Source organism: Monodelphis domestica, chromosome 6, assembly GCF_027887165.1.
Source record: "Monodelphis domestica isolate mMonDom1 chromosome 6, mMonDom1.pri, whole genome shotgun sequence".
Taxonomy (NCBI): domain Eukaryota; kingdom Metazoa; phylum Chordata; class Mammalia; order Didelphimorphia; family Didelphidae; genus Monodelphis; species Monodelphis domestica.
Window position 1 is genome coordinate 68,654,894 of NC_077232.1, and position 21,359 is coordinate 68,676,252.

Consider the following 21,359-nt stretch of genomic DNA (forward strand, 5'->3'; position numbering starts at 1 on the left):
TTGGGGAAACTAAGTTTTAAAAGGTTGTGACTTGCCTGGAGTTACACCAAAAATAAATGTGAGTTGATATTTGAACTCAGGTCTTCCTGAATTTAAGCCTGCTGCTCTAGCCATTTAGCCATCTAGATGCCCAAGGTAACATTTGTAAAGTGCTTTGCAAAACTTAAAGTACTATATAAATGCTAGCTATTATTATTATTAATGTTATTTTAATTATTGAAACTACTGATTCACCATCTGGACTATGCAAACAAGTAGACCTACTGTGATTTCAGGGGACCCTGTACCCTTAGCCTTCCTATACTTACTGATGCTAGCAAATGCTGTAAAGGGGAAAATCTTTCAATCAATAATTATAACTAAAAGGCCTCATTGAATAAAAAAAAATGACAAATTTTTTGAAATTTATGTTCCTTCCCTCAGCTTCTCATCATTAGATCAGTAGTCAGCCTGGCCTGAGGACAGTCCCCCTTAAGATTGGTGAATTTCTATAGAGTTCTTCCATAAGTAAAGAACAACTAGATATTGAGGACAGGGAGTAGAGAACCTGGACCTAGTGTCCAGATCAAGGTTTGGACTCTGCTGCTAATTCATATTGGCATAGTGGGAAGGAAGGAAAAGATGGAGAAATGCCTTGGAAATTATCACCTAGTTGATATTCAAACTCACCAGCAAATGAGAAGAGGGCCTTTTAGTGGTTACTGCAAGCTTTACTTTTTACAGGGTGACTCAGAGAATCTGACCCTGATACAAAATGAAGTATGAAAACCCAGGAAAATCCTCTATACAGTGATTATAACAATGTCATCAGAAACAATGACGACAACAACAGATATACCACTTTATCGTAATTGTAATAACCTTTATTCTGTCTTGGCTATAAAATAGCTTGGCCACAAATTAAAGAGAAGAAAGTATACCTCTCTTCCTTCTTTGTAAGTTGTAAGAGGTGAAGAACTCTGAGTATTGAACACTGTTACCCTGTCCAATTCAGTCGATATGTTTATTGGTTTTACTGAACTGCTTTCTCTCCATTCCATTGCTTTCTTTTTTTTTCCTATTCTTTGTTAAAAATGGATTACTTGATGAAGAGGGGAAGGACAAGCGCATATTTAGAAAGAAAATGATAGAAAAACAAGATACATCAATAAGAAATTAAAACATAAACTATCACAAAATAGCTGAGGCTTTGAAATTCAGAAGACACTGAAATTGAGCAGATGCTGAAAGCACTTATAATACTTCAATAGGTAGAAACAACTGAGCTTAGCACCTAGCTTGTAAGAATAATTAGTTGAAAATGGAAGCTACTATATGAGTTCTCCCCTTGTGCAGCCCTACCCTGCTCTCTCTTCTAACAGTGGCCTCCTAAGAGAGTATCACACCTTAAGAATCCTGACCTTGGATCTTTCCTCTCACAGACCCCTGTGTTCTAAGAATTGAGGTTTTTCCCCCAAGTCCCTAATCACTTTTTCCAGGAATAATTTGTACTACTTTTTCTCTCATTGCCAAGATTAGCAGAGAAAATTCTGCCCCCAACTTGGGCAAATCACCAAAGGAAAACTTCCCTGGGGTTGGCTTTAGTGCCTGGATACACTGAAGGCAGTTATAAAAGGAGAGATGATCCAGGGACTTGGGCAATATCATCTGATTTCTTCTATCTGGAATTTGCCCAGAAATCAATTTTTATATAACAAGATTAATAGAGATCCCTTTTTGTCTTCCCCAAAAATACTATTGTAAATCAAATGGTTACTGCTGCCTTTAAAGCAGTCGGGCAGGAATGTAAAAGAGATATCTACAAATGAGTCTCACAGACAAACTACCTTGTCACCAGGACGTATATAACATGGCACCCTACAAACTGCTACCTATTATAGTTGCTTGAATACAAAATGCAAGAACAAAGTCAGCAAAAGAACATGATTTTATTTGTCTGTACAAAAAAAAAATTGCACAAAGAAAAGGTGACAAGTAAGGTGAACTGGAGGTGCTTATTCAAAGACAGTGATCATTGAAACTTTGTGGCCACAAGAAATAAAATTCTGAAAAAGCATGCATTGTTGAATGGCAGAAGATAAATAAAAGGAGATGGGTTGGAGGAGAGAAACAGAGAACTCACATGAAGAAATCCAGGATCCATGTGGAGGATGCCTAGTGGATTTAGGTAAAGATCAATAGGGGAAATAATGGACACAAAATTTTCATTCCAATATGCTACAGACCATCTGAACTGAAAGAGGAGATGGATACTGAATTGAGATCGAGGGGTATAAAACAGTAGTGATTGGGGATGCAATCATTTGTTTGAGCTTGATCTCCACAAAAAGCAGAGCAGCTAATATTTCATTATGACCTATTTGAATGATAATTTCATCCTTCAAAATGTAGAGAAAACAAAAAGGGAAATGTTTAATCCAGATCTGATGTTGTTATCAGTTTGACGTGAACTTGAAAAACTAGTATGATATGGTGGAAGAAATACTATATTTAGAGTCAGAGGACTTGACTTCAAATCCTATCCCTGCTCCTTAGTACTTAGGCAAACTTTAGATTAGTCATGACTTCTTTGAATCTCAGTTTCCCCTTCTATAAAGTGAGGCAGGGTCAGACCAGATGATCTCTAAGATCCCTTCCAGCTGATCATGATATAAATATTGATTTCTAAGGTCCCCTCGGGTTCTAAATCTACGATCCTCTAAGTACAAGTCTCATCTCTCCTACTAGACTCTGTATATGCACATATATGTATATATATGTATATATATATATATATAAACTGAGAACCAACCATATATATGCATACATATTTTTATATATATTTATGTATGTATGTATAGTTGGTACTTAGTTGTAGATTGAATAAATTAACCTCTTGGATGACCTCAGACTTCTTGGTGCACTAATCTTCCATGTGTTTCTTTCTGTGGGGATATCTCAGAATTGCAAAGCCTAACTGGGGTATGAAGATAGACTGAGAGATGCCCTAATTGGTTTGGCTTTCCTTTTAAATGCTAACCCATAGTAATGTCACATGTTGACCAATGAACTGATTTGGGTATCATCCAGTACCAAGGGGCAAGGTCATTGGGTTGGTATGGTTTTATTTAACATTTCTCTCTATGGCTCACATGAATGCATGACTGGTATACTTGTTAAATCTGATGGTGGCATGAGGTCAGCATGAACCTGTTATAGTTAATAAGTTAGATGACTGAATGGGGTCTCAGGGAGGTCTCCATAGGCTGGAACAAAGGGTTCGGTCTAAGAGATTCAATTTAATTTTAAAAAACTAACATTCCCATGATGCTTTAAAGATAACAAAGCATTTTATAGACACTAGTTCCTTTGAGCTGCACAACAATCCTGTGATGTAAGCAAACTGAGGTTCTCAGAGTTAAGCAGTCTCCTCCTGTTTTCCAGATAAGAAATGTCAAAGGCAGAATTTGACTTTACCCTTGGTTCTCCCAGCTCTGATAGGTGAACTTTTTGCTTTAAGTTTTCAGGGCTTGAGCTTCTATGAAATTCCCCAGTTTCTTTTATACCCCTCTTCCTACTTCCAAGTTCTTTTGTGTGCACCATCTTCAAATGTAAACTCCTTGAGGATAGGGATTGTCTTTTTTTTTCTTTCTGCTTATATTTGTATCAACACTGTTTAATATAAAGCTCAGCACAGAAGACATTAATAAATTCTTACTATAATCTATCATTCATCTGTCTGTTTGTCTGCCTATGCATATAGCTATCATAGGGTGAGCTAAGTGGTATAGTGGCTAGAGCACTGGACACTGAGTCAGGAAGACCTGACTTCAAAATATACCTCAGACACTTACTAGCTGTGTGACAGGGCAAAAACCCTGTTTTTCTCAACTTGCTCATCTATAAAATGAGCAGAAGAAGAAAATGGCAAACCACTCCGGTATTTTTGCCAAGAAAACCTCAAATGTGGTCATGAAGAGTTGGACATGACTGAAACAACTGAATAGCAACACCCATTATATTTACCTATCCACTTAGCTTCTCTATCATCTATCATCTATCTATCTATCTATCTATCTATCTATCTATCTATCTATCTATCTATCTATCTATCATCTACTCATTTATCTTTCTGACTATAAATCTAGAACTCTGAACATTAAACCATGTTGTATCTCTCCTTAGGCTCATAGTCTTTCTAGTATACTAGGTATGGGAGGATACACTAACCCCACCATGAGTCTAAAACCTCAAAGAAAACATAGTATTCACTCTATGATAGCTAAAGTGTGAACATAGTTTTAGGCCAAAGTGAGCTTGTACAACAAAAACATTGGAACACTAGATGGTTACTTGGCTGAGGATGTAATCCTAGTTATTAGCCATGCTGTTCATCATATTTATGACTGTTCTCTTTTTTTTAGGATGGTCTTGATGTAGTTTTGCATGGATGGCAAGATTTCTTAGTATCTTTGATCACTGGAAAATTTTGGCTAGGATGTTGGAACTACAACATATCCAGGATATTAAAGGGTCCCTGCCATTTTGGAGGGAGACGGTAGTAAAGTCATGGAGAATATAGGGTCCCTTTCCCAGTCTCTGAATCTAGGACCATTCCTGTTATCCCCTTCAAAGCAGCTCCCACAATCAACATTCCCCTTATTCCATTCCTTTGACAAGAGGGCAACCTTCCCTTTACTCCATTCTTTTGATGAGAGGTCCCTAAGTAAATGGCTGGAATTTTTATAGGCTTCCAGAACCAGAGCAGTCCCATTCCTGAAATCTTTAGGAGTATTTAAGAAACACAAATCAATGTGGAGGTCACTTCAAGACCTGCCCTTGACAGCTTAAATGACAAAAATAAAGAGGGTGTCAAAATCATTAAGATTTTAGAGTTTGAAATTATTGTGCTAATGTTCACCTTGGGTGGTGGGGAGAGGCTTAAGGAAAAACTCTTATTGAGCTGACATTTACTAATCAAGAGTCTCAGGGTTTCCCTGGTCAGGGAGGAAGTACTGGTCTGCTCACTGACCCCTTCCCACCTCTTCCCCTTTCATCTACTCACACACTTTCATGGATTTTTCTCATGAAGAATGAATTCCCCAGGAAAACAGATGGATATTTTTGGCCAAGAAAATGCAGGCTGATAAACTATAATGGAAATCTGCCTGAGATCCCCTGCCTTGTTCCCACTGGTATCTCCAGAAGAAACTTCTCCCTGATCAGAAACATCAGCTTTTGTAGTATGACTCTGGGCTAATAGAGTTAAAGGGATAGCACTATTTTTAGTGGTTTTCAACTCTAAAGACCCTATAACACAAACTCGGTATAAAAGGATAGGGGTAGGGATTGGACCTGTGATTTCATGAATATAAGCAACTCCTAGATCAGCCAAATCTTCTACCAATATTGCAGACATTCCTAGTAAATTCGTGTGCATCTAAACTGTTTTTTATGCTCCCTTAAGTCCTCTAGAGAGTCATTACTGAATACCCTCTAGGGGACTGATCTTGAGAGACCACTCAACAGGAGTATGGGGACATGAATGAACTAAAGACCTGTTGTTATATCCTGGATGTTTTCCCAGAAGATACAGAGAGACCGTTCTCCCTTGGGGCAAAGCCTATGATCAATTACAGTTCTGTAGAAAGAAAATCTGATAGAGTATTTGATGCTTATTTCCTTGTTCTGTCTTTAACACTTGGATAGGAGCCTCATCCTTGAGTAGCTCATCAATAAATCAAGAAATTATCAAGCATTAGAGGCAATCACAGATTGGAAATTAGGAAGACCTGGGTTCAAATCCCATCAAAGATGCTCATTATCTATGTGTCTGAGCAAGTTACTTAATCTTTCTGGGTCTCAGTTTCCTCATCTTAAATGTAGAATCTTAACTCAAAGACCTCTATGGTCTCTTCCAACTCAAATTATGATTCTATGATCAATTTATTATGTGCTAGGCACTTTAGAGACCCATACACAAAAAAATTTCTCCTTTCAAGGAACTTATATTCTATAAAGGGAAATAACAGCTACTTAGAAACACATCTAAGAGTCAACCAATCCCAAATTATATATAGATATATTTTTTTCAAAAACAAGAAGTAATAAAAGCAACAGGAAGAAAAAAAGAAGAAAAATGCAAGCTCTGAGAATAGGCAGGGGAGGGGATAAGAAATAGAAGAAGGAAGCATAATATAGAAGAAGAAGAATAACCAGAGAATCCCATGTTCTCTCTAACTATCCCATGGCTGCCACAGTGAATGTTCTCCCAGGTCAAGGGACAAATAACTTCTCATGTGTTCACTGCTTTATATACCTAGCCATTCCCTTAGCCTAGGTCTTAGTTCTCACATGGATTACTATAACAGTCTCTTAACTCATCTCACCTCTAGTCTCTTGCCACTCTAATCCACCTGATATATTCTGCAAGACATCTTATTTTAAAACAACAACAACAACAACAACACAAACCCTTTACTAAAACCATTGGAACCGTCAATGTATCTTCATTACCTATAGGATAAGTCTAGCTCCTGTCTCCACATTGTTGCTCCATCATTCTTTCCTCCCTCCCACTCTTCCTCCCTCTCTATCTCTCTCACCTCCTTCCTACTTTTCTTCCTTCCTTCTTTCCTCCCATATTTCCCTTTTTCCTTATTTTCTCCCTCCCATTCTTCCTTCCTTCCTCCTTTCTTTTCTCCCTCCTTATCTATCCATCTATTCATCCTTCTTTACTTTTTTCATGATACAATCCTAATATCAGGATTGATCAAAATTTCTAGTGTGGGCTAGTTTTCCCCTCCAGCTTGGTGGTCCTGCACTCTCAGAGGCTCATTATATTGATACCAATCAAAATAGAAACCTAATCAGTTTTAGCCTTTCCATCCCTCTCAACTCCTAAATTCAATTCACTAACCCCAACCTCCTCCAGGATCAGGGATCACAGGTGTTTATATGTTTATATATATATATATATATATATATATATATATATATTACCATGCTCAGTATCATATTTTTCTTCTCTCCATCCTTTTCTCCAAAATACTTTTCTACCATCATTTTCTTCATTTCCCCTACATGATCCTTGCTCCTGCTACTCATAGGATAATGGAATCATAGTTCTGAAGACAGAAGGGACCTTAGAGGCTATAAAGTCTAACCTCTAACCTCCTTTTGCAGTTTTGAGGAAACTGTGGGAGAGCTTAAGCCATTTGTCTAAGGTCACACAGGCCTCATGGGAAGGATTTAAAACCAGATCCTCAGATTCCAGAACTAACTTGATTCCCACTGTGCCATATGCCCACCTAGAATTCCATTTCCTCTCCTTTCCATCTTCAAAAATCTTATTTATCTTTCAGTTCTCTATCTTCTTGAACCCTTCCCTGAACACCTACTCTACAAAGATCTCTCTTTCTCCTTTGAATTCGTATAGCACCTTTTGCCTGTTCTGTTATTGGTCACTTAGCAAACTTCTCTGTATTGTCATTAATTTTCACATGGGTACTTCTATTCTCCCCAACTAAACAAGTTTTGGGAGGTTTAGGGATATCTCAATCATAGCATCTCCCCACTGTGCCCAGAGGAGGACTGAGTACCAAACAGGCACTCAGGAAACATGGATGGGATGAATCACATAAATAAGCAGGGCTTCTGAGGCTTCTCTGGAGGAAGGAAATTTAGGTAGGATCAGGAAGTGCTACTCTTAGGTAATCCAGGTAAGCAAATGCAGAAAGAAGACCCAAGGGATAATATAGCCCTAGTGGTTTGGGGAGAAGGCACATTTTAATGTCCAAGTCAAATATGTATGACAATAGAAATGAGGCTTTGCAGAGATCCTGGCCAGGCATCCTTTAATAACCAATGAATAGGATTAGCCAGTAATGAGGCAAGACCTTGCCATGTAACATGATCCTGTCCTTCTTTGCCAGAAAAATCTACAATGGATACTCAGGCTCAGCAAGTTTTTTTCATGTATAATGAATAACACAATAGGCCAACAGGCCAAGATTTCCTGGGGAGCACCTGCATCCCAGCGCAGTGGGTGGGCCAAAGAGGCCTCCCAATAGAACTGCCAAACAAAAAAGAGACAAGGAATTGATGTGTGATCATTGCCATGAGAACTTGCTTTGTTCCTAGGATGGAATATGAGACACTACAGTCTACAGCACTCCCTTGAGTTGAAAATGGCACCTTTTTCTGGCCTCTCCTATCTGCTACAGAAAAGTCATAGCATTCCATTGCTGATGGTGTTGCTATCTTGTTCATGGATACCATCCTAAAACCCTTGCTCTCTTTTCTCAAAAACCAACTCCTAATTGAAAGGCACTTTACTTTGTAAGAAGTGCCTATGGTGGGAAGGAGAAGGCCAGAGTTAAAATTCTAAGACACTCAATAAGGATGATGAGCGGAATGTAAGCTCTGTGAGGCCAAGGCTTAGTTTGCTTTTATTTATATAACCTTCAGCACCAAGGATAGCAAAGCACACAAATTTGGATTGGATGAGATTGATTTGCACATAACTAAAAGTCTACTCCCTGAATATCTGTGTTGTTTCAAGCATCAGAGATGCTTTTTTCCTTTTAAAAAAATTGAGGATTACTATGGAAGTCTTTATTCTTCAGTTTTGCTCAGAAATGTATAGGCTTAATTAATTCCATGTTCAGAAATTCAATGTTTCTGAAAAAGACAAAAATCTTTTGGTTTTAATTTTAATGCCATATTTTGTTGGAATGGAACAGCAAATAATAACCAATATTTCCATGAGATTGCTCTAAAATCAAGATACAGATGTTTGCTTATACACTAATTTCATGTTTTATGATATGTGCACATGCATAAGGAAATGCAATAAATTGATTCCATAGATATAATACTTAAAATTATGAGATCTCATCATCAAGCTGAATGATTATGTTTTCTTTTAGAAGGGAAAAATTTTATTTAATTAATTTATTTAGAATATTTTTCCATGGTTACACGATTCATGTTCTTTTCCTCCCCTCCTCTACCACTGCCCCTGTAGCCAATGAGTAATTCCACTGGGTTCTACATATGTCATTGATCAAGACCTATTTCCATATTATTAATATTTGCATTAGGGTGATCTCTTAGAATCTACATGCCCAATCATGTCCCCATTGACCCATGCGATCAAGCAGTTTTTAATTCTTGATAACTTCCTATCTTTCTCAATTGCCTCTTTCTTATGGAATGGAGGGCTGGAGGTAGTATAAAAATTCCCCTCAAAGCCTTCCCTTTTAGAAGGCTTTACATTTTCAGAAGTTTCTGGGTAATTCAATTTTCCATCAGCAGCTCTACTTGGTTTCTATTCTATGGAATATCATGTGCCCCCTGGTTGTTCTTTTAATTTTGCTTTTGTGCATTGTATTCTCCCATTATATTGTAAGCTTCTGAGGGCAGGAATAGTCTTTCTTTGTCTTATTTGTATCTGCAGCACTTAGCACAGTGCCTGGTACATAGTATGCCTTTAACAAATATTTATAAATTGAATATGATGATAGGATACCCCCCATACCTTAGTGGAAATTATATCTCTTATCTTTGATGGATCTGTTTTAAATATTTTGTTATTATATACTCTGGAAAAATCATTTCCCTTGGTGTACCGAACAGAGTTATCAGAGAACATGGAGCAATGGATATGGCTGGGAACCTGGACTGGGAAAGTCATTGAGCTCAGGATCTTCAAGTTACCTCAATTCTATTAATGAGATGAGAGGTAGAGGCATTTCTCTGACAGGAAGCAGGACCTAGTGGGGTAGTCCTAAAGGCATAATGAGATTTAACCAAGAAGAGTTATTTTGGTTGTTAAAGGAAATACCATGAAGAAAGTTGGAGGTAAAGACAGTGTTACGGTCTGACCAATTGAGGCAAATATCAAATTGGGATCAAGGGCAGTATAGTCAGATGACAGTGAAGGACAGAATCAGTTTTAAGAACTGGCTGATGAATATGCTTGCTTCAGGCAAACTAGGTGAACTGATGAAAAAAAAGGAGAACAAGGTTAAGGGGGAACATGGTGGAAAGAATTTGGGTGAGAATTGAGAGATAGAGAAATGATATTGTTATCAGAGAACACTGCAGACCATCCGGACAGAAAAAGGCAACAGATAAGGAGCTCAAGGGAAAGATTTCAATCCTGGTACAGAAGTATAGTACAACAATGACTAGGGACTTCATTTACCTGGAATCTGATCTTACCCCCTCTCTGACAAAAGCTCATTTACCTGGAATCTGATCTTACCCCCTCTCTGACAAAAGCAGAGCAGCTGATGATTCCTCAACTTGCTTTTATGATAATTTCATCATTTGAAACCATGAGCAAAACTTCTATTCTGAACCTGATTCTGATCCACAAAGAGGAGAAATAGGGAGGAACCTTGGGAGAAAGTACACCATTTTAGAATCAGCAATAGGAAAGGTGAGGAAGCATTGTGGCAGAGTAAGTGAGTAGAGCAATGGTCTGAATCATGAAGGATTGGGTTCAAACCTTGTCTCAGATAAATAATAGCAATATGACTCTGGGCAAGTCAATTAACCTCTCTGAACCTCAGTTTTCTTCTCTGTAAAATGAGAGACTTAGACTGGATGACCTCTAAGGTCTCTTCCAACTTTAAGTCTATGATCTATGATCCTATGATAGCTAAAAATAGTCTGACAAGCAGTCTATATTCTTAGGAAGCACATTTGAAGGATCCAGAGAGAGAATACAAAGGATTCTCTGAATTAAATTAAAAGGCTGCCCATGAGGCATAGAATGCTTTTAAGAATGACTAAAGACACACTAATGGGGCAGTTAGGTGGCTCAGTGTATAGAGCATCAGGCAAAGATACAGGAGGTCCTGGGTTCAAACGTGGCCTCAGACACTTCCCAGCTGTGTGTCCCTGGGCAAGTCACCTAATCCCTATTGCTTAGCCCTTACTGTGTTTATGCCTTAAAAACAGCATATTATATTGATTCTAATATGGAAAGTAAGGGTTTTTATTTTAAGACAATGAAAAACATCTTGAGGAAAAGGAGCACATGTGAAAAAAGATCATGACAAAGGCATAGAGAACTCATCAACCTAGTTAGATTTTTATAAACATCTATAAAGAGACTGATAGCACAGCATATAGCAATTGAATAGTATAAGTAAAATAAAAGCAGTTTGATACCATTAAACTTAGCATAAACTGGCAAGGAAAATTAAAAACAACATAAAAGGGATGGATGGGGCTTGCTATATTGAGGAAAGGAAGAAAATAGAACCAAGAGAACAATATAAACATTGACCATAACAATATAAAAGAAAACAACACTCAGACATCAGAGTTCTGATTGCTCTCGTGATCCTGAATTCAAAGAACTGATAATGAAAACCCTTACTTTCCATATTAGAATGGAAAGTTTCCAATTCAGATCTTGAAAGCATAACTGATGGTCCTCACATATACAAAGGCCAGTCTTCCGATGGTATTAGAATAGCTAGCCATCTCCTGGTACAATTTTGGCATAGTATAAAGATCTTGGAGTTTGTGTGTTTTTTTGTCTAGTCTACAGTTCTATTACAATGTCTAAAATCCTTCCACTAAAGTTTCATTTCTATGATGTCTAAAGAGTTTCTATTAAAATACAAATCTTTTTCCAGAAGATCCTCTCCTCTTTCCAACTTTTTAAAATTATTGTCTAGGAGACCACCACTGTCCCACAAAGTCCCCAATTTCACTGTCATCCTCAACTCATCACCATCATTCTCTCTATATATTCAATCAATTTCCACATTATAGAGTTTGTATGTTACAGAGGCAACACAAGGCAATAAGTATGGATTAAACACTTACTTTTGGACATTGTGCTAAGCACCAGGAATACAAATGCCAGCAAAAAGGACAGTACCTGCCCACATGTAGCTTATGGGCTGGAGGAAGACAATGCTCAAAAAAGGAGCTGAAAGGGGTGAGGGAGGGAGAGAAGGTACTATTGTGGAGCCATGGAATTGAAACCAGGAGCAGAACCAGGAAAGGGATAAAGTTTGGTCATCCACAGCCTCTCTCTAAAAAGGGGACCTCAAAAGGAATTCACTGGCATTGTAGAGGAATGTTCTAGGGTAAGAAGCTTACATGGGAAAACGTAGTTTCTCATTGGTTTTGGCAATGAAATCACAAGTTCAGTGAGAGAGAGAGAGAGAGAGAGAGAGAGAGAGAGAGAGAGAGAGAGAGAGAGAGAGAGAATTCATAGTATTCATCTCACAATACTGTTGTGAGGTTCAAATTAAACAGTGTATATAAAGGGATTTGCCAAACTAAAATACTATAGAAATATCAGTAATTGTAATGAATATTACTTTTATGACTGTTATTATTGCAAGTCCATGACCCAATAAAACATAATTGTTGAGGGGAAAAAATTGTAGGAGAGAATCCATGAGCACTCCTAGATTCTCAAATATATACATGGAGCTAATTTAACACTACTACAACTTGGGAGCTTAAATGAAACAAGACAGTGGTACATATATAAGATGTCAGAATGCTCTGTCCTGTTTCCAAGAGGTTTTGACTTTTAGCTATTTATCTTTAACCCTTCACATTCCCACCCCTCAAGGAAGAAAGAATCCAATGGCAGCCTCTGAAAATCATTATGAAGAGCTGTGCTAATGGGCCCCAACTGAAAAGTTTCACCATCTATTTACTTCGGGGAGTCTGTGGAGGAGAGCAGAATCTGTTCAACAAAATAATCATTAAAGCACCAACAATGTGCAAGGTACTGAGATAATCCAATGGAGCTGAGCCTTAAGATATTCATAGGATCATAGACTTAGAGTTGGAAGAGATTTAATAATCATGGAATCTAAAGCCCCTCAGTTTACAAATGAGGAAACTGAGGATAAAAGAAATTGCTTAAGATAGCAACGCTATTTATTAAGTATCTGAGGTAAAATTTGAATTCCATTTTTCCTGACTCTAAGGGACTTGAGAGTCTCTCACAAGTGGTTCTCTCTCCAACATCTCTTCCTAATCTGATTTCACATTTTTCCTCTCAATGGACTCTCTCTACCTTCCACACAGATTGTTTTTGTCCTACTTGATGTCTGTCTCACATACTTAATACTCTACCACTGCCTCAGTGTTTTTACATACACCATCCTTCCCCTGCCTTATATGCCCTAATTCTCTACTTTTTAGAATTCCCAGCTCCTTTCAAAACTCATTTGAGTGTCACCTTCTACTTAAGGCTTCTTTTGATTTCCCCAATTATTATTACTCTCCCCAGCTGTTCTCTTTCAAATTACTCTGCATTTCCTTAGTATATAATTTTATTTATCTCTCCCTACCTCTCAAAAGAATGTAAATTCCTGAAGAGTAGAACAATTTCCGTTTTCTCGTTGTATACTTAGTACCTAGCATAATGTCTGTTACATAGTAGGTGCTTAATAAATGTTTGTTTGTTGAATTAAATAGTAGAGTTAGATCATCACCATGCACAAATATATATCTCCAGAATATTGTATTTGGCAAGGCTTTCCCAGAGGAGCCAGAGATAAGTAGGCATTGGACCCTAAAAATCTACCCTTTCTCTTCTTATAAACATAGACTGGAGAACAGAAGGAGTTGGGGAATTCTACTCAAATGAAAAAAGGACACCTTATCAAACCATCAGACTTGTTTTTCAAACGAGAGACAAATAGACATTAAAATCTAATACTCAGATCCAAAACAGACATGTAGCTATCCAATTAGTAATGAGAAAGGGATGCCAAACATCATCCTTCTGTCCTATTAATTAGCACTGGAGAGAAGAAATTGAAATGCTTTACCTCCGTTCTCTCTCACAGACCCAAATAAATCAGTGCACAATAATAAAAATAGCTAGCTGATCTATTGTGTTGTGAGGTTTGCAAAGTCGATGCTCACTTGATCCTCACAACAACTCTATGAAGTAGGTGCTATTATCATCCCCATTTTATGGAGACTCAGACTGAGGTAAAGAAGTGCTAAGTGACTCACTTAGGGTCTAGGAAAGTAAGTGCCTGGGAAGGAATGATTATTAAGAAATATCTTGTTCTTGAATATACTCTTATTTAGGAAAAGGTTCTCTTTAGTCTCAAATATTTCCAATATTCAGACCCAGGTTCTAGCTCTAGATCTGCCATGAAATTCTGCCAAGCTGTGAGGAAAATATTTCTACTTTCTGATTCTCAGTTTATTTATCTGTAAAATGGAAAAAGGGATGTTGGATTAGATGGTATCTAAGCTTCCTTCCAGTTCTATACTTACTATACTCATGTGCTCCACAGGAAACGATATTGCAGGTACCCAAAAATATCTTCCAACAAGAAATATTGCTGGAACAAACAAGTTTTTCCTCCTGTTTGTAGCATGAAAATTTCAGATTCAAGGGTGTTGGTTAAAGGCACTGATATTGTCCCAATCTCTTTAGGCAGAGCTGTAAAACTGGGTAGACCTCAACCCAAGAGTGAGCATTGTCTCTAGTGAGTATTGTCTCTAGTGAGCATTGCCTATCCAAGAACTGGAAGAATGAGGTAAAACTGTACAATTCCAAATAGTGAGGAAAGAATCAATAATGATCATGAAAAGTTTCCATTGGACCTTCATATTTGTAAAATCTTTAAAAATAATTGAGGTCATATGACTTGGCCATTCAAGGTCATTAAATACAGGTCCTCTGATCTTGAGTCAATGCTCTTTCCATTGAATCATGTTGCCTCTCCTCTTCTACCTTTCCACTGTTCCCTTGACTTATCTAAAATTCACCCTCCCCAGTCATTTTGTCTCTATACCCAGCTGTCTCATTTTCCTTTTCACTCTACAAATTGTGTATGGGAATGGCGGGGGGGGGGGGGGGGGGGGGAGTGAAAACCACAGAAAACCATTTGGACTGGCAAAAAAAAAAAAGAGCCAAATCCCAAGCAAACAATCAAGGGTCTAGGATTTGTTTAAAGAGCTGCTTTCAGGCTCAGTCCAAATCCCCTAAATCATCTACATCTATATTCCAGGACACAAAGAAATGATCTTTCCAGGATGACAGCCTATCAGAGTTTTAATGGACCTCAAGAGAGAGGAACCTAATTACCCTTTCTATCCCATCCTTCTTAGGTTATATCCAGCTTCCACCTCCAGAGATGAGAATTTTTGTCCCTCAAAACAGCCATCCATCCTACTTAGAGAAATTTCTAAATATTAAATTCTCCTTATATCTAACCAAAAACTCTCTATAATTTCCAACCACTCTGCTCCTAGTTATGTACAGTAGGGCCAAGCTAAAAACAGCTAATTCCATTTCTCTAAGACAACCCTCTCAAATACTTGAAGACAGTGATTATGTTCCCTCATATCCCCATTCCTCAATATGATCATGAAGAATAAAAGATCCTTGGTCACCAAACAAAAAACAAATCTTTTCACTTAGGTTGACTCCATAAAATAGAAGAATGAACTCAAACATTTTAGCAATATTTTCAACAAAGGTTTAAGTCAAGAGGAGTTTCTGATGACCCATTGTTATAGATGAAAATTCCAATTATTTAATTCTCATCCCATAATAATTTTAGTTATTCAGATTTTTACTCCAAATATATCAAATGAATTAATGTCTCGAATGGTTTTAAAAAATGAACTTACCTACCACAGCCAGGTTATGCTCAGACCCACATACTACCTGGAAAAGAAAGAAAGGGGAAAAAAAAAAAATATATATATATATATATATGAGGCCAGGAAGATCAAATACACACAGAAATCGATTTCCAGGATTTATAATGAACTGATTCAACTCTGGGGAAAATAAGAGCCAATTTCCAATTGGTAAATGGTCAAAGGATGTGAACAGATAATTTTCAGGGGAAAATCCAAATTATCTAGTGTTTTATGAAAAATGCTTTTATGGTTGTTGTTGTTCAGTTGTTTCAGTCATGTCCCACTCTTCATGACTCCCTCTGGGATTTTCTTGGCAAAGATACTGGAATGGTTTGCTATTTCCTTCTCCAGTTTATTTTGCAGATGAGGAAACTGAAGCAAACAGGGTAAAGTGACCTGCCCAGAATCACACTACTAGTAAGTGTCTGAAGCCAGATTTGAACTCAGGAAGATGAGACCTCATGACTTCAGGATTGGTACTGCATCCAAATACAATTTAAAACATAATATAATATTAATATTAAATTAAATAATAACAAATATTAAAACACAAAGACCAAGGAAAATAGGCATAAAATTTGAAACTCCTCAGAACTAATAATTAGAAGATACTTCAAATCTTGAAGAAAAAATATACTACAAAGGAAATATAGAGACCCTTGATCATATCTCCTATGGACAAAGACCATGACATGCCAGGAGACCACTGATGAAACCATCAGCAGCAGAGGAGGAAGTTTGAAGAGTATCATCTAGGAGTCTTCTATTTCACTTGCTAACTAGGTACTAAGATCATTTGTTTTTACTTGATTAATAATCATAAGCTGTCAGGACCCTCTAAATTTTAGTATCATGTAACAAAGCCCCATCTGCCCACCATATCAATTACAGTACTGGTCCTGCTGTTCATTAATTGGGGGGGGGATTGATAGAAATAGCTCAACCTATAAAATCTAAGTTACCATAGAGAAAAAATGCTAAGAAGGATTGTACATAGAGGCTGTGGCATCTTATGACTATTGTTTACTATAAGGACTGTAATAGGAAGACATAAATACCATGCCACTGAGTACAACCAATGCTTTTGCCATTTTGTCAGTGTTCAGCCCAGAGAGAAGCAATGTGGCATAATGGAAAGAAGGGTGGAATTAAAAGCAGGAAAGTTCAATGTTCATATTAATTATATATCTCGGACAAATGCCTTTACTAAATCTGTTTCCTCCGTTATAAAATGGGGAGTAGGATGCCTGCTATACCCACCTCATAGGGTCATTGAGGAATACACTATAGAAATATGAGCAATTAGCATTATTATTATTCATCAAGAACAGCCAGCCTCTCATTTTACAGACCCTGTTTTAATATTCATGATATTTTGGAAACACTTGAAACTCTGAATCTACAACTAGGCCAAAGTGTCTAAGTTGTTGGATGGGAGCTCTTCTCTGTCTTGCAGTTTCCATTTGGGGCAAATTTAACTTCTCCTGAGAGGCAAAGAAAGGAAATGGCCAGACACTCAGTGGCAACAAGGAGCCCTCTGGGTCCTAATTAAGAGAAGTTATTGGCCCTGGAAAACCATTCCATGAGTCTTTTATCATTACTGCCAAGCACAGGCTTATCAGTCAGAAGAAAGCAGACATGTTTCAGCTGGCCTCAACTTACTCAAGGAAAAATGGTAAAAGGGGATGTATGAAGGTTCTCAAAACATATTCAAGACCTGAATAAAACTGAGATCAGGCTGAGCAGTCCTGACCTTAATCTCCTTTATCCCATCAAGATCCAGGGACTGGATCAAAAGGCATTCTGTGTGTGTGTGTGTGTGTGTGTGTGTGTGTGTGTGTGTGTGTGTGTGTGTGTGTGTGTCTGTGTGTGTGTGTAGAGAGAGAGAGAGAGAGAGAGAGAGAGAGAGAGAGAGAGAGAGAGAGAGAGAGAGAGAGAGAGAGAGAGAATGAAGAGGGGAGAGAAAAAGGCTAGTAATGACAAGGAGAGTGTCTGGATCATTTGGAAGATCCCCAGAAAGTGGTCAGTCTATTGAAGATCCTGATTCTCTATATGTTTCCTACCCTTGGAAGAAAATGGAATCTTTTACCAGTGGGTGAAGTGTAGGAGTGTAGGTCTCCCACGTCTGGATCTTCTACTTGGGGTACTGAGATTCTCTCTTATGCTGTGGGTCCTGGGGAACTGCTAAATATCACTGTCACAAGTGCTAACACAGGCTGTGAGGAGGAGAAAGGGAATGCATTCTCCACATTTTGCTCTTTAATCTCTGAATTTCTTCATCTCCTCTTCAATAGGCATCACACCTAGTGATGTCTCCACCTTGAATACCACTACACTATCCTGATTGATGAACTCCTAGTTTGGACCATCATTTCATGAGGTGTCCAGGCATGGTGACTTTATTCCTAGCTCTACTCCATAGTTTCCAGATTTTTATATCTCTTGGCCAGCAGCCTTTAACCCCCACTCCCTTTTGCCTACCCTTTTTCTTTTTCTTTTTCCTTATGTTGGTATTCCTAGCACTTGGCACATTGTCTGGTCCATGATAAGTGCTTAATAAATGCTTTCTCTTAATCTCTCTCTCTCTCTCTCTCTCTCTCTCTCTCTCTCTCTCTCTCTAATATATATATATATAATGCCCAGAGAATAGAAGGCATCACTATTCTTCCAGAAGGACAGTGTTAGTATTAGCATGTCACTCTCTTAAGAACCTTGAGTTCCTAAAAGATAAAACACAAACTCCTCAGTTTGGCAATTAAAGCCTTCCACAGAATGGCTCTTTCCAGGGTTATCTCATGTTACTACTCTCAAGCACTCTGGAGTCCAACAAAACTGTCTTGCTTGAAGGTCTCCAAACTCAGAATCTCATCTCTTCCTTCTGTTCCTTTGCAAAGGTTGTCCCCTGTGATTGAAGTACATGAAACCAACCAACTAATCAATGAGCATTGGCTAAGCACCTATCATTATGGGCCAGACTTTCCCTCCTCACATCCACATTTAAGATTCTCTAGCTTGCTTCATGGCATAGCTCAGGTATCACTTTTATAACAAAACTCTCATAAAAGGGTCTAATTTCCCAAATATATAAGGAACTAAGTCAAATGCACAAGAAATCAATCCATTTCCCAATCTACAAATGGTCAAAGGATATGAATAGGCAGTTTTCAGATAAAGAAATCAAAACTATCAATAATCACAAGAAAAAGTGTTCTAAATCCCTCTTAATTAGAGAAATACAAATCAAAACAACTCTGAGGTACCACCTCATACCTAACAGATTGACCAATATGACAGTAAAGGAAAGTAAGGAATGCTGGAGGGGATGTGGCAAAATTAGGATACTAATGTATTGCTGGTAGAGTCGTGAATTGATACAACCATTCTGGAAGGTAATTTGAAATTATGTCCAAAGGGCTTTAAAAGAATGTATACTCTTTGATCCAGCAATACTACTAGTAGGTCTGTACCCCAAAGAGATAATAAGAAAAAATACTTGTATAGAAATATTCATAGCTGCGCTCTTTGTGGTGGTGAAAAATTGGAAAATGAGGGGATGCTCTCCATTGGAGAATGGCTGAACAAATAGTGGTATCTGATGGTGAAGGAATACTATTGTGCTATAAGGAATGATAAATTGCTTGATTTCCATATGAGCTGAAAAGACCTCCATGAACTGATGAAGAGTGAAATGAGTAGAACCAGAAGAACATTGTACATAGAGACTGAAACACTGTGGGACGATCATATGTATTTGACTTTACTACTAATAGCAATACAATGATCCAGGACAACCCTGAGGGACTTGTGAGAAGGGATGCTATCCACATTAAGAGAAAGAACTGTGGGAATAGAAATGAAGAAGGAAAGTATTAGATTTTTCACTTGTTTATATGGGTATTGGATGAGGGTTTGGGTATTTAAAAGATTAATTTTAAAAGATTAATTAAAAATAAAAAATAATTAATATAGAAGTAGGTATTGTATAACCCAGTGGAACTGCTTGTCAGCTCTGGGGAAGGGGAAGGTTACATGAATCATGTAACCATGGAAAATAAATAGATAGATAGATAAATAAACAGACAACTCAATCAATCCATCAATCAATAAATAAACAAAACAAAACAAAAAAACAAACCATGGAAAATAAATTAAAATAAAAGCAGAAAGACTTTCCTCCTTTCCCTGGTAGTCAGTTTTCTCTCCCTCCTTAAATCATCATGTCTTTATATGTGTGTATACACACACACACACACACACACACACACACACACACACACACACACATATATATATATATTTAAATCCTTACCTTCAGTCTTAGGATCAATTTCAAGAAGAAAGAGGGATAAGAGTTAGGCAATTGGGGTTAAGTGACTTGCCCAGGAACATATAGCTAGGAACTTAGATTTGAACTTTGAAGCTAGATTTGAATCCAGGCCTTCTGGTCTCCAGGTCTTGCTCTCTAACCACTGAGCGACCTCACTGCCCCTACCTTATGTTTAAACACTGTATTGTTCTATTTTTTGCTGGTTTTGCTCATGTGTTTCCATTAGGTTATGACTCTGTGACCCTATGTGGGTTTTTTTGTTTGTTTGTTTGTTTGTTTTGAGGTTTTTTTGGCAAAGATACTGGAGTGGTTTGCCATTTCCTTCTCCATGTGCTATTCTAATAGACTGTAAGCCTGGAGTCAGGGAATCATCTTTTTGTTTTGTTTTTCATTTGATCTTTGTATCCCTAGCTTCAATTGAATGTAATGTCCTTGAGGGCTGGCACTATTTCCTGTGTTGTCTTTGCTCTCCAGTGCCTTGCATTAAGGAAACACTTAATAATGCTTATTGATTTGGACTTGATTGGAGTAAGGAGTGGTCCTGACTCCAGATCATGCCTGTCCCCTATCACATTCATGCTGCTTTTGAGTTACTACAGTTGTGTACTATTCTTTGTGACTCCATTTGGGGTTTTCTTGGCAAAAATACTGTGGTAGTTTGCCATTTCCTTCTCCAGCTCATTTTACAGATGAGGAAACTGAGGCAAATAGGGTTAAGTGACTTGCCCAGGGTCACACAGCTAGGAAGTGTCTGAGGCCATATTTGAACTCAGGAAGATGAGCCTTCCAAAATCCAGGCCCAGCTCTTTACTACACCACCTAGCATCATGCCTTGAAATAAATAATTTTTGCAGTTGGTGGGGAAGTCACCATTTTAAGGTTGCTTCCTTCCCAACCTCCTTGTGTAAAAAGCAACTTTTTACACAACATAAATAAAAATTAATAATGTTCTCTCTCTTATGCAGCTTTCCCACTCCCAAATCCTTACTTTCTGTCTTAGTAACAATTCGAAGACAGAAGGGCAAGGTCTAGGCAAGCATGATTAAGTGACTTGCCCAGGGTCACGTAGCTTAGAAGTGTCTGAGGCCAAATTTGAACCCAGGTCTTCCAGACTCCAGGTCTGGTGTTCTGTCTACTGTGCCACCCAGCTGCCCCTATGCTGCCTTTTAAAGACAACTGTGAGCTATTATACAAAGGGAGGCCAACCACAGAAATCAGCTGCCTTTGCTTCAACCCCATGCAATCTTACAGCTGGAAGGGTCCTTAGTGAAACTCTAGTCCAAACCTTCTCACTTAACAGGGGTGGAAGCTGCCACACAGGAAAGTAAGCTGGCCAAGGCTGCACAGTGAGCTAACGACAAAGCCAGGGCTAGAATCCAGATCTCCG

At 38.0% G+C, this 21,359-nt stretch overlaps 1 protein-coding gene across 1 annotated transcript in view; it reads right to left on the reverse strand.

Moving 5' to 3' along the window:
• SERGEF (secretion regulating guanine nucleotide exchange factor) overlaps positions 1-21,359 on the reverse strand; it is a 263,136-nt gene that overhangs the window by 89,716 nt on the left and 152,061 nt on the right. Inside the window, exon 10 of the mRNA XM_007497015.2 lies at positions 15,631-15,667. Within this exon, the coding sequence (XP_007497077.2) occupies positions 15,631-15,667 (37 nt within the window). The remainder of the gene's footprint in view (positions 1-15,630; positions 15,668-21,359) is intronic.